The sequence below is a fragment of the Megascapheus bottae genome, chromosome 3, assembly GCF_031878675.1.
Source record: "Megascapheus bottae isolate mThoBot1 chromosome 3, mThoBot2.hap1, whole genome shotgun sequence".
Classification (NCBI taxonomy): Eukaryota; Metazoa; Chordata; class Mammalia; order Rodentia; family Geomyidae; genus Megascapheus; species Megascapheus bottae.
The window spans coordinates 66799163-66811820 of NC_143511.1; the positions used below are offsets into that span (position 1 = coordinate 66799163).

Sequence of the window (12658 nt, forward strand, 5' to 3'; positions counted from 1 at the left end):
TGCCAGTAGAAGATAAAATAACTGTAGGAGATAAAAATAACTGTGCAAAAATATGCGCAATGTCCAAAAATATGGATTATTAAATGGGACACTTGAGGAGGGCTTCAAAAGAAATAGTTTCAAATAGCCCAAAATGCAAAGTGACTTTTTTAAAGCCTTCTGTCATTCTCTTTTACTGAAGGTTCTCAATACTTAAATGAATGCTGGCTAAGACATCATAAATATGACAATATTCTAGACCATCACCCTAATTCTACTGTGTCTAAAATATTTTATTCATAAAAACTAATATTCAAGGTGTCTAGTATGATGATTTGATATAAATATACATTAACTACTGAATATCACAGTAAACTAAGACACCCACCAATACCCATAGTTACTCTTTGTGGGTGTTGAAAGAACACTAAAAAATTGATCCTCTTGTGAAATTTCAAATAATGCAATTGGATTTCCAGAACTTGTTCATCATGATACTAAAAACTTTGTGCCTTTGACCAGCATCTCCTCATTTATCCTACATCCCAGACCTTAACAACCACTGTTCTACTCTTTACTTCCCATGAGTTTAGCGTTGTAAGAAGCCATACAACTCAAAACACACAGAATTCTGCCATGTCTAGTTAGTTGATTTAGTGGATGTTCTAGTTTTATTCATATAATCACAAATTATAAGATTACCTTTTTATAGCCAAATAGTATTTGTGTTCTCTCTTTCCCTTCCTCCTTCAATAGATAGATGATAGATAGATAGATAGATAGATAGATAGATAGATAGATAGATAGATAGATTGATAGATTGATTGAATGATATAAAGATCTATCTACCTTTCTCCCTCTTTCTATATATCTACCCATCTACATAGCTACCTATATATAATCCTCACATTTTCAGTATTCTGTGCAGCTGAGATAGCAGAAATGTACCGCCACACCCAGCTTCTGATTAAGAAGGGATCTGAAGGGGTCTTACTAACTTGTTTTTTTGCTTGGTCTAGCCTTAGACTGCAATCTAAAACAGCTGGTATTACAGGTGTGAGACATTGCACCAGTTGAGGAGCGAGCACATTGTGGAGAAATATAATATCCTCTTTGATGAATAACACTGATGAAATTAAGTATGTTCTAGCAATAGCATCTAATGAAGTCATGTTTTATCAACATACTAATACTTGAAATGGCATACAATTTTACATTTAAAATTCAAGACTGTAAATCTTGAAGAAAACATACATAAAAAGGCCTTGTATTTACTTTGGAAATGATTTTTTATATACCACTCCAAGAATTCATGATATAGAAAAGCCTGTAAGGAAATGGAAAGGCTTGGGAAAAAACCATATTAAGTGAAGTAAGCCAGACTCAAAGGAACATAGGCTCAATGGTTTCCCTCATTTGTCATAATCAATAGAAACGTTGGGCTCTCCTAGCAGAAATTTACAATGGAGCAAAACCTAGATACATAAGGCCATATGGGATGACACTAAATGAAAGGACCTCCAGGATACAGAAACAGAAGCCATGTAATGAGTGATTGTTGTCCTTAATGTACTATGTTAGCTCCCATCTCTTTTCCTGTCCCTTGGTTATCTCATATTGTTACAGTATTTCACCTTGTTATCTGATATATTGTGTATATGCGTATTTGGCTATTTAAAATAGGATAGGGAAGGTGGGGAAACAAGATGAGAGGAGGGGGTGGGGAGAGGGAAATGGGGACCAAGATTTGAGAAAGTGTATCAAATGTTTGTGAAGTAATGCACCTTCTATCTGGTGAATATAATGTAACCCTTCTATTAATTACAATAAAAATATATGGAAAAAAAGAAAAAAAAAGCCTGAAGAAGGAGGGTCGCTGAAACTAGCCCCCACCAAAGCTCATGAGTCTACCTATAGAACAAATTAAAGCAAAGCAATTGAGAGACATGACTCAAATGGCTAAAGTGATTGCCCACAGTCATAAAGCCAAGAGTTCAATCCTTAATACTTGAATTGATACATAGTTAAAAACCTATTTCTCTGTTTATAAAAATAATGTAATATATTGTTGAGCATTTTAAACAAAGCAAATTTAAAGCTGTTAAGATAGCCTGCAATTCCATGCCTTTCTAATATATGCTTATTGCTCAAGTATTATAGATGCCGAAAACTTTTGCCACTATATCTTAATACTGAAATATGTAAATGAAGTGATAAAAGTTCCAATAATTACTGCCTGTTTCACCAAAAGTTTGGAGAATAAAGTTGCTATTATCTTCTCTGTCTTCATGCCCTATGAATCTCACAAAATTATTGGAGGTGTTATTCTCACCTTTCAACAAAGAATTTAGAAATATAAATTCCATTGTCATGGATTTATTCATACCAAGTTGAACATTATCTAAAATAATACTTTAAAAAAACTTATTGAAGATGCATATTTAAGGTGAGTGAATTTTCTCAGCTTGTTTATAATTATCTGCTAATCGAAAATTCAGAGCTATAATCCTAGCAGATAGAAAAGTAATTGCTCTAAACTTAGGTCAAAACATTTGAGAGATTTTGCTAATCTATGTTTTTTAAGGCTCTTCAATCTTTCCAGAATTACTGTCACTATTCCCTACTTTCCTGAAGGCTAATGTCAGATAATCTAAGACTTATAATAAGTGTCTTCATTTCATGTGCATTGACCAGCTGAAATATTGTTATAAATTCTTTTTGATTTTAGAGAATCTTAGAACTTTGCAAGAGGTGATGATCTTCCTTTTTTTTTCTTGATTGATTCTGGGGAAGCTCAGAAACAATGAGGTATCATATTCTGAGTATGCCAAAGATACATGGCTTGCATCTTGGATTTAATTTTACCTTGTCTTTGTGTCTCTATCCTAGTTCCTTTCACTTCATTTCTTTGTTTTATTTATTTGATTATATGGAATAATAGGAAGTAAATCTGATATACGACTAGCTTACCTCAACAATAGCACGCTCTTTGCTTGTGTACGTACATTCAATGTTGTTACAGGGCTTTTTCCACATGCCACTCCACAGCATAGCTCAAGCTATGTACCACTATACTCTGTGAATATACATGTCCACTTTGCTTATAGTAATTAGAGAAGACCTTGGAAGCATCGTACTAGTTTTACTGGTTTTGTGAGAAAATGACACGTATCTTTACTTTCTGGTTGCCTCATTGGCCAGACAAGCACAAAGCTCTACTTAGAGTCAAGAAAAGTAAGGTTTCCAATTGAACATTTGATGTATATATTTGGTCTCAATGTTCTTTTTTTAAATTTTGGCAAGGATTTGTTTTAGTACAATAGATTTAAAGCAGGATAAAATAGAAATGTTTTCTGCACTCTATGCTGAAAATAAAGACTCCTCAGTGCATTTTTGACATGACTTGGAGAAATACTTTCAGAATGAGAGGAAGTATAAACAAATTTATACATATTTGTAGGTGGAAAGAGGTAAAATAGTAGCAGTGTCATAGAGTTCTGCCTAGTAAACCAATGCAGAAGGAAATCAGCACTTTCCTGACTTCACACTGTCCTTGCCCTTGAGAAAGACATATGTGAACAGAAGAAAGTCAATAGCAAAAGTATCAACAGGAATATGTGCGGTGTGGTTGTCTATTAGTTTTTTTCCCCACTACTGTGATAAATATCTAAGAGAGACAATTTCAAGGAAAGATTTATTTTGCCACACAGTTTCAGTCCATGGTGGATAATTTAGGTAATGGAAACCAGGAAACAAGGAGCCAACAGTCCCTACCTCCAAACTACTTCTTCCAAAAAGCACCCCCTTAAAGGAGGCAATCACCTCCTTTGAGGTGCACATTATGAGTCTGTCAGTGTATAGATTCATTCAACAATGGATTGTTCCATTGCTTAAGTTAAACCTCATATCTACCCTTGTCTCAATGACTGGTCCACCCTTTGGATAAAAGCCATCAATATACACGAGCAGATTTGAGGTTATTAGAGAAAACGAATGGTTTGACTAGTTATAGAATAACAAGAAAAAAATCCATCATCACAAAGGGAAAGTAAATAACTTCAAAAGGAATAACATGAAAAGTGGTAGATTCCACCCCCTCCCCATGCTAATGTTATGTTTAGAAAAGCTGAGGAACATGGGAGATCTCAAACAGTAGTTTGATATGGGGTCATTAGTTGGATTGTATGGGGCTAGGAACAACTTTGCTACTAAAATTGTCTTTTGGAAAGGTAAAAAGTAACTATAAGGCTGGGAGTTTGGCCTAGCAGTAGAGTGCTTGCCTAGCATACACGAAGACCTGAGTTAAATTCCTTGGTACCACATATGTAGAAAAGAAGCAGGAAGTGGTGCTGAGGCTGAAGTAGTAGAGTTCTAGCCTTGAGAAAGTCCAAGGACAGTGCTCAGGCCCTGAGCACAAGCCCAGGACTGGCAAAAAGAAAAAAAAAAAGAAAATACAGTATTTTAAAAAAAGAGAGATGGGAGCATGGCCTAGTGGTAGAATGCTTGCCTAGAATGCATGAAGCCCTGGGTTTGATTCCTCAGTATCACATATGCAAAAAAAGCCAGAAGTGGTGCTGTGACACAAGTGGTAGAGCACTAACCTTGAGAAAACCAAAGGACAGTTCTCAGGCCCTGAGTTCAAGCCCCAGGACTGACAAAACAATTTTTTTCATATATTTTTATTGTAATTAATAGAAGGATTATATTATATTCATCAGATAGAAGGTACATTACTTCACAATATTGATACCCTTTCTCATGTCATGGTCCCCATTTTCTTCCCCCCTCCCCCCACAACTTGATTTCCCCTTTTCTCTCTCCTATTTAAAATAACCAATTAAGCATGTATATAATGTATCAGAGAACAAGGTAAAATATTGTAACAATATGAGATAACCAAGGGACAGCAAGAGAGATGAGAGATAACATAGTAGATTAAGGACAACAATCACTCATTATATGGCTTTTGTTTCTATATCCTGGAGGTCCTTACATTTATCGTCATACTATATGGCCTTATGTATCTAGATTTTGTTCTATTGTGAAGCTCTGCTAGGAGAGCCCAAGGTTTCTACTGATTGTGACAAATGAGGGAAACCATTGATTGTATGTGCCTTTGAGTCTGGCTTACTTCACTTAATATCATTTTTTCTAAGTCTTTCCATTTCCTTACATATGGAGCAATATCATTCTTTCTGACAGCAGCATAGAATTCCATTGTGTATAAATACCACATCTTGTTGATCCACTCATCAACTGAGGGACATCTAGGTTGGTTCCATATCTTTGCTATGGTATACAGTGCTGCAATGAACATAGTTGTGCTAGTGGCTTTAGTATGTCCTGGTTTCTGGACGATTGGGAAAATGCCATGTAGTGCAAACTCATCCAACCACTATGAAAAGCAGTATGGCAATTCCTCAAAAGATTAAATATAAAAACTCCCGGCCTAGTGGTAGAGTGCTTGCCTAGCATGCACGAAGACCCGGGTTTGATTCCTTGGTACCACAGAAGTGGTGCTGAGGCTCAAGTGGTAGAGCTCTGGCCTTGAGAAAAATCCAAGGACAGTCCTCAGACCCTGAGCTTAAGCGCAGGACTGGGAAAAAAATAAATATAGAACTCCCCTATGACCTAGCAATTCCACTACTTGCCAAAACAATTTTTTAAAACAAGAACATGTCTTAGAATTTGTTGTGTTTCTTTTAAGTGTATACTATACAGTCTTCCAAACTTATGGTTATCAAATGATAATTCAGGAAAGAAAGAAAATGTATATACATGGTATAGACCAGACTGTTCACTAATGGTAAGAGGAATTAGCATGAGAGTAAAAGTATTCACCACCATTCTAGCTTGTCACAGATGATATTAAAGAAGGAAGGCTGGTTTTTGGAGTGTTAATTGTAAGAAACAACCTTATAAGCTTTCCAAGATCTAGACTTGTTTTCTATGTCTGAATTTCCTAAAAATTTCATAAACTTGAAAGTTGTTATGGAGTTTTGTACCTGAATAGAATCTTGAGCATCTAAGTTGTTCTCAAGACAGATCATTTCATTGAAAAAAAAAATAAGTTGCCGGCATGGTGACTCATGCCTGTAATCCTAGCTACTCAGGAGGCTGAGATCTAAGGACCATGGTTCAAAGCCAGGCTGAGCACAAAAGAACCTGAGACTCCAATTAATTTCTAGAAAATGGGAAGTGGGGCTTGGCTCAAAGGTAGGGTTGTAGCCATTAGCTGAAGAGCTCAGGGTCAGTGTCCAGGCCTAGCTCAAGCCACATGACCCACCACCACCCCCACACACACCATAAAGTACTTTGCTGCAGTTTGCCTGTTTGCCACTACAAAGACTCTAACTTGAAAAAAACTAGAAGAAAAACATATCTGATAACTATCCTCAGAGAAACCTTTTCAGTTTTGACTATCTACAGATACATGACTCACCATCATGGGGAAAAGTTTAATAAACTTATAAGAAACAGTAGCTACTCCAACCTTCTAGTATTTTTGATGATAGTTCATGTCAGCATGAAAACAAATCCCCATGCCAACCTCTTTAATGGAGAGATTTTTTTAGGGTATATGAAAATGAAAAATAAAATTGCAGTCCTTGCCAGTTCTTCAATCCTGTCTTTGAACAGTAATGAATCTCTACATATCTAGGTGCTGTGGCTGCATAATTGGAAAGGGTTAACTGCTGTGCATCATGAAATGATGGAAGGAATGGTAAGGAGTGAATAGGAGACTTCATTTTAGTCTCAACACATACAAATACCTTGGGTGCAAGGATCTGAAGTTTCTCAAACAACTTTCAAGAGCCCTGTAAAGTATGAACATCTACTGAGTATCCTGTGACAATCTATGCTGTTACTTATGATGTCGCATCGTATTATTCATGAGAGTAACAGGAAATTTCTCAAAAGTGAATTAGTCTGTTACAGGAGACCTTAAATCCCATTTTTTGCATAGAGAGCATGAGTTGTTTCTCTCTTTTCCTATTTCTCTCTACTATCTCCTGTTATACTGACATAAATCATTTTTAAAACTTAAATATATATTAGACCCTAACTCCAATCTGCCCCTTAGTGCATAAGCACAAGGAATAAGACAGTACATAAATGTTAAAATACATTATCCCCTTCATGAAGTTCTTCCTCTTGTCTTTGATCAAAGGTGAGTTCCCCAATCTCTTTACATTGAAAGAAATTATTTTTAATTCTCAAAATTCTGCTAGTTAGATTAATGTATAATATTCTAATTTGGAATGTGATGTATATTGCTGCATCTCCTGCAATAGTTTATTGTTCATGATGCCAGAAACTGCACTGTAATCTTGCTAGTTTTTGCTTTGTACAAGGCCATATTGAACAATTCATTCCATAGAAATTGAGGAATGGAGCTCAAAAAAGGGATGTTAGAAGCCAAAGAAACTTTTATTGCAATTTTTTTAGTTATTCAAATTTAAGACAAATTGACTCATGATTCAAAATGTATTCATTCTGTTAGGCAAAGAATAATGTATGACCATTCATTTAATACATTTGATTCCATTTTAGCTAAAATTGTAAATGAGAACCTAAAGGGTAAGACAAGTCAAGAAACAGAGATGTGCAGTTGTTCAAAGAGAAACAGATACATAGGAGATTTGAGATAGGATATTCTAAGCAGAACTTCATACAGCACTGTAGAAAATTGCAATGGAATAGAGCCCAGTTCTATGATATGCAGTACACATTCTAAATCACTTCGATTTGTATTTATTTATTTATGTATTTTTTTATTGGTCGTGGGGCATGGGCATTGTCCCTGAGCTCTTCAGCTCAAGGCTACCACCCTACCCCTTGAGCCACAGCACCACTTCTGGTTTTCTAGTGATTATTTGGAAATAAGTCCCTGGGTCTTTAGTACCCAAGCTGGCTTTGAACCATGATCCTCAGATCTCAGCCTCCTGAGTAGCTAGGATTACAGGAATGAGCCACCACACCCAGCTGTTTATTCTTTTAATACTATCTCATTCTATGCTGTTTTACCAAAACTCTGAAATCTTAAGAACCACAACCTTACTTCTCCTCAGTTGAATTCATTGACTGCATTTACCAGTATATTTGTTTCCAAAAGGCATGGAAAGACACTTTTTTTGTTTTCAGGAAAAATTGGTGGAATAAATGGCTTTGAACCTGGCTTTGAAGGATTATATCAGTGAAACAAAAGAAGAAAAGGCATCCGAGGCCAAGGAGCAGCATACAGAAAGACATGAATTCAAGGGCATGACTTGTTTGTTCGGAACACTAGAGTGACAACTTGTTTGACAATATGGGATGAACAAGTCTGTGAAATATTTGTGGGAATTGAGCTACAATTTATGCTTTATTGGGTTCCTGAAGTAAACCTGCTTTTTTAAAGCTTCTCTTTACCAGTGAATGTATTTTGTCTGATTATAAGTGATTTCTGGTATTTCAGGGGAAAAAAATCTCTTTTGCGCCAGCCAATCATAGTTGATTAGCAGGGTTTAATATATCGTATCGATTATAACTCACATTTACTTAGTTATAAGACAAATATTTGCATCTAGAATGATGCATTCATTAAGCCCCTAGACTCAAAAATTGCACAAGTCTTCTCCCTGTCTCATTTCATTTCACTTTTAATAAGATTAATTCTGTCTCATAAGATAATGTTGAGCATTTAGGTTATTCTTCTGATGTACTTGTGTCTGTTTCTTTCCTGTGTTGCTTCTTAGCCCTTTACCTCCCCACCGGTTCACCATTTTATCATTCATTGAGTTCTTCTGCATCCTAGGGCAGATTCCTAACTATTACACTACCCAGACTTATTTTAGAGGGTTCTAGTTAACAGAAAGCATAAAAGAAGATAGGTGGAACCCCCACCCGAGTTGATTTTTCTTGATTTATTTTGTACTCTGATGGCAGCAAATTTTTTCTTCTGGCCCCTTTCATTGTGTGGGAAAAATTAGCTGTTGTTTGAATTATTATATACTGTAGATATCTTTTCTTTTAAGACATTTTCTTTTTTGAACATTTTTTTCATATATTTTTATTGTAATTAATAGAGGGGTTACATTATATTCACCAGATAGAAGATGCATTACTTCACATATGTTGATACCCTTTCTCATGTCTTGGTCCCCATTTCCTTCCCCCCTCCCTCACCCCTCATCTTGTTTTCCTCCCTTCCCTGTCCTATTTCAAATAACCAAATAAGCAAGGTAAAATACCGGAACAATATGTGTTAGATTTTAAAAGTTGGATTATAAAGTATTTTGGCATGGAATTCTTCTGGCTTATCCAACTTCAATTATGCTAAGCTTCTCAAACTTGTATCTTTTGCCAAATTTGAACAACTTTTCAGCTTTATCCTCTTTTTATTCTTTTTCTGGAATTCTGAAGACATGAACTTACATATTTTGATATAGAACTATAAAACCCTGATGTTCTAGTCTTTAATTTTAAGTCTATTTTTTTCTATTGTTGAATTGATGAGTTTCTACATTCTAAGATAAAAGTGGGGGACTCGTAACAAAAGTACTTTGCATACTGAAAAGCAAAAAATAAATGCAGCAACTCTTTCAGTCTGAAAGCTCACAAGATAACCATTACTCACATCTTTTGTTTATTGTTAGCAGATTCATCAAGATATCACTGTATAATTTGTTAAGGTGTTAGCACACCTCTGTATCCCAAGAAGTTGTCATTAAAAATCAAGATGAACACGTTCATCATGTCCAAAAGTTTCCTCATCTCCAAAATTGTTCTGCTTTTCTCCATCATCAATACAAAGCATTTGGTGGTCATCTTCTTATCTTGATAGATTTGTTCTCATTTTCTACAAGTTTATAGGAGTGGAGTTATTCAGCTTGCACTCATTTGTCTGACAGCATGTCATCCCAATGCCCTAGTTTTCCTCTTATTCATTTTAGTATTTCGTGACCCGTCTGGTCATGCTTGTTTCCTCAAGATGGAGAAAAAGTTCCAAATAAAGGACTCAGAATGCCCTAAAAGAAACAATTAACAGGTTAAGAATTTATTGCTATTATTGTGAGGATAATTGAACCATGTTTTTTTTTTTTTTGCCAGTCCTGGGCTTGAGCTCAGGGCCTGAGCATTGTCCTTGGACTTTCTCAAGGCTAGAACTCTACCACTTGAGCCTTAGCACCACTTCCAGCTTTTTCTATGTATGTGGTACCAAGGAATCGAACCCGGGTCTTCGTGCATGCTAGGCAAGCACTTTAACCACTAGGCCAAACTCCTGGCCCCATGAACCATGTTTTAAGAAAATGCTACTTTCATAATAGTGGTAGAAAAAGAGATGATAAGAAACAAATGTATAATAATATTCACTGCAACTTGAAACAGCCAAAAATAGCTGGAAAAAATACAGAAGGGGGAGAAATACAAGAGAAAGAAAAGAGAGGAAAGGGAGAGGTGGGCAGTAAATCAAATGATGTCTTCCACAAAGATGTGTTCACATCTTTAATCCTGTTATTTTTATACGTGACCTCATTTGCAAATAATGTTTGCAGATGAAGTTAACTTATGTGTCTTAAGATGACTTCATCATAGATTTAGAGGAGGATCTGAGTCTATTAACTGCTATACTTATGTAAAAAGGTTATACACAGAGAGACTTAACAGCTTGGGATGATGGCCGTTTAAACCCAGAGGATGAAACAGAACCATGTTTTCACAAACCAGATAGACATGGCCAACCAAAAGTTAGAAGAGTCTCTTGTAAAGCTGAGAGGATCACCAGTATGTTGTAAAATAAGGCAAAACACAAATTGTCTACAAGGAGTTCTCTAAGGTTATCTTACTATAATAATCTAATTAAAAAAGAGGTTATGGACTGGGAGTGTGGCCTAGTCAGAGAGCTTGCCTAGCATGCATGAAGCCCTGGGTTCAAGTCCCTGGTATTGCATACACAGAAAAAAAGCTGTAAGTGGTGCTGTGGTTCAAGTGGTAGAGCTATATCCTTGGTAAAGTTCAAGGACAGAGATCAGGCCCTGAGTTCAAGTCCCAAGAATAGCAAAACAAACAAACTTATTAAGAGTGCCAACAAAATCCTACTGTAAAAAACAATTCACAAAAACAACTAACAACAAATTTAAACAGTAGCAACTAACATTTTCTTTAGAAAAAGAAAATTTAGCCTAATAAGAATCAGTCCCTGATAAGCATGAACTACTGTTTTTTGCACTCGATCTACTTACTTAAGCAGTAAGCTAAAAATATGTATATAGAGAGAAATGTTCTCAAAGGATAATAAAAAATATAAAATATCACATCTGATGAGATCATGGGGTATGTTTAATATTTCTGTATGATTAACAATTTCAAACACAGATCTGATATCAATGGTAACCCTGAGCAAAATTTCCATTGTAAAAAGAAACTAGAATGAAAAGACATTCTAACCTGCTGCATCTCTAGTCATGAAAGTTAAAGAACATTAGATTGTGATAAAGACAAAAACTTCTTAACTATTTCTGGTATAATAATCCATTTATCTCTGTTTCAATCTTCTATTTCTAGTCAGTATTAGTTATTTTTTGTGACAGAAATGTTAGCAATTGTCACAGCATAGGAAATCAATATCAAACTGTCTAATTACAGCACCAGGATATGCATTCATTGTAATGAGCTCTGCAGTGCTACTGAAGAACCCCTCCATTTAATCACAGTGTCTATTCATAGCCAGTTATTGACCCCAAACTGCCAAGTCACTTAGGACAAGAATGTAGAGAAAATGAAGAGAATTTATTTAAAAAAGTTCACACTATGAATAATCACCTGGTATTTTATTTAAATCCACAAAGGGATTTTTAAATGTATTGAACATGGAAAGACATTATAAAATGTATAAAAACACTCTGTTAGAGTGAAGAATGGAAAAGGTTTAAGACTAAATCAAACCATAGTCTAAATCTTTACTGACTAAAGCACAAAGGTGGTGTAACATTTTAAATCATCTTTTAGTCAAGACAAAATAGAGTATTAAGTTTGAAATATAGCCAGATATGAACAATGTACTCATAAGAGTTCTCAGATCTAAAAAGTGACATCTTCAAGGATAACAACCATCCTTTGCTTTTAACATTGTTAATTAAAATTAATGTACTTGGGTCAAATTCAGCCTTCCTATTAACCTTCCTTCTCCCCCTTTATTGAGATTCAATAATTATATAATAATCATTTTTACATTCAGACTGATAAGGATCATCACTCTGATTTACAAAGCTTATGAATAACAAAAATATAAAGACCTCAAGTTTTTTTGTTGTTGTTTTTTTTTTTTTGCCAGTCCTGGGCTTGAGCTCAGGGCCTGAGCACTGTCCTTGGACTTTCTCAAGGCTAGAGCTCTACCACTTGAGCTACAGCACCACTTCTGGCTTTTTTTTTTTTTTATGTATGTGGTGCCAAGGACTCAAACCTGGGTCTTCGTGCATGCTAGGCAAGCACTCTACCACTAGGCCAAACTCCAGGCCCAAAGATCTCAAATTTTAAATGTAAGAAAAAAGCTTAACTCTTCAAGCATTAATTATAAAATTATTTCTTCTTGCTCGGGTGCTATGTGCCTTCTTTCCTGTTGCTTACTGTCAGCTGTTCCCTCTTTTTCTCCCATTCCCACCCTCTCCCCACTGATCCCCACTTTCCTCTGATGCAA

General features: G+C 35.6%; 1 protein-coding gene and 1 long non-coding RNA gene across 4 annotated transcripts in view; one reads left to right on the top strand and one right to left on the bottom strand.

Moving 5' to 3' along the window:
• The window catches only part of Smc2 (structural maintenance of chromosomes 2), a 54708-nt gene extending 46373 nt beyond the window's left edge, over positions 1–8335 (top strand). For 2 of the 3 annotated variants that reach the window (XM_090330356.1, XM_090330357.1), the window contains exons 26-27: positions 6641–6703; positions 8125–8335. In XM_090330356.1, the coding sequence (XP_090186482.1) occupies positions 6641–6671 (31 nt within the window). In that variant the 3' untranslated portion in view covers positions 6672–6703; positions 8125–8335. The remainder of the gene's footprint in view (positions 1–6640; positions 6704–8124) is intronic. The other variant, XM_090330358.1, reaches the window with a different exon arrangement.
• Positions 8336–9601: 1266 nt separating this feature from the next.
• Positions 9602–12658, bottom strand: part of LOC150065719 (uncharacterized) — a 43387-nt gene continuing 40330 nt past the window's right edge. The window contains exon 3 of the long non-coding RNA XR_016534796.1: positions 9602–9989. This is a non-coding gene — a long non-coding RNA (uncharacterized LOC150065719). The remainder of the gene's footprint in view (positions 9990–12658) is intronic.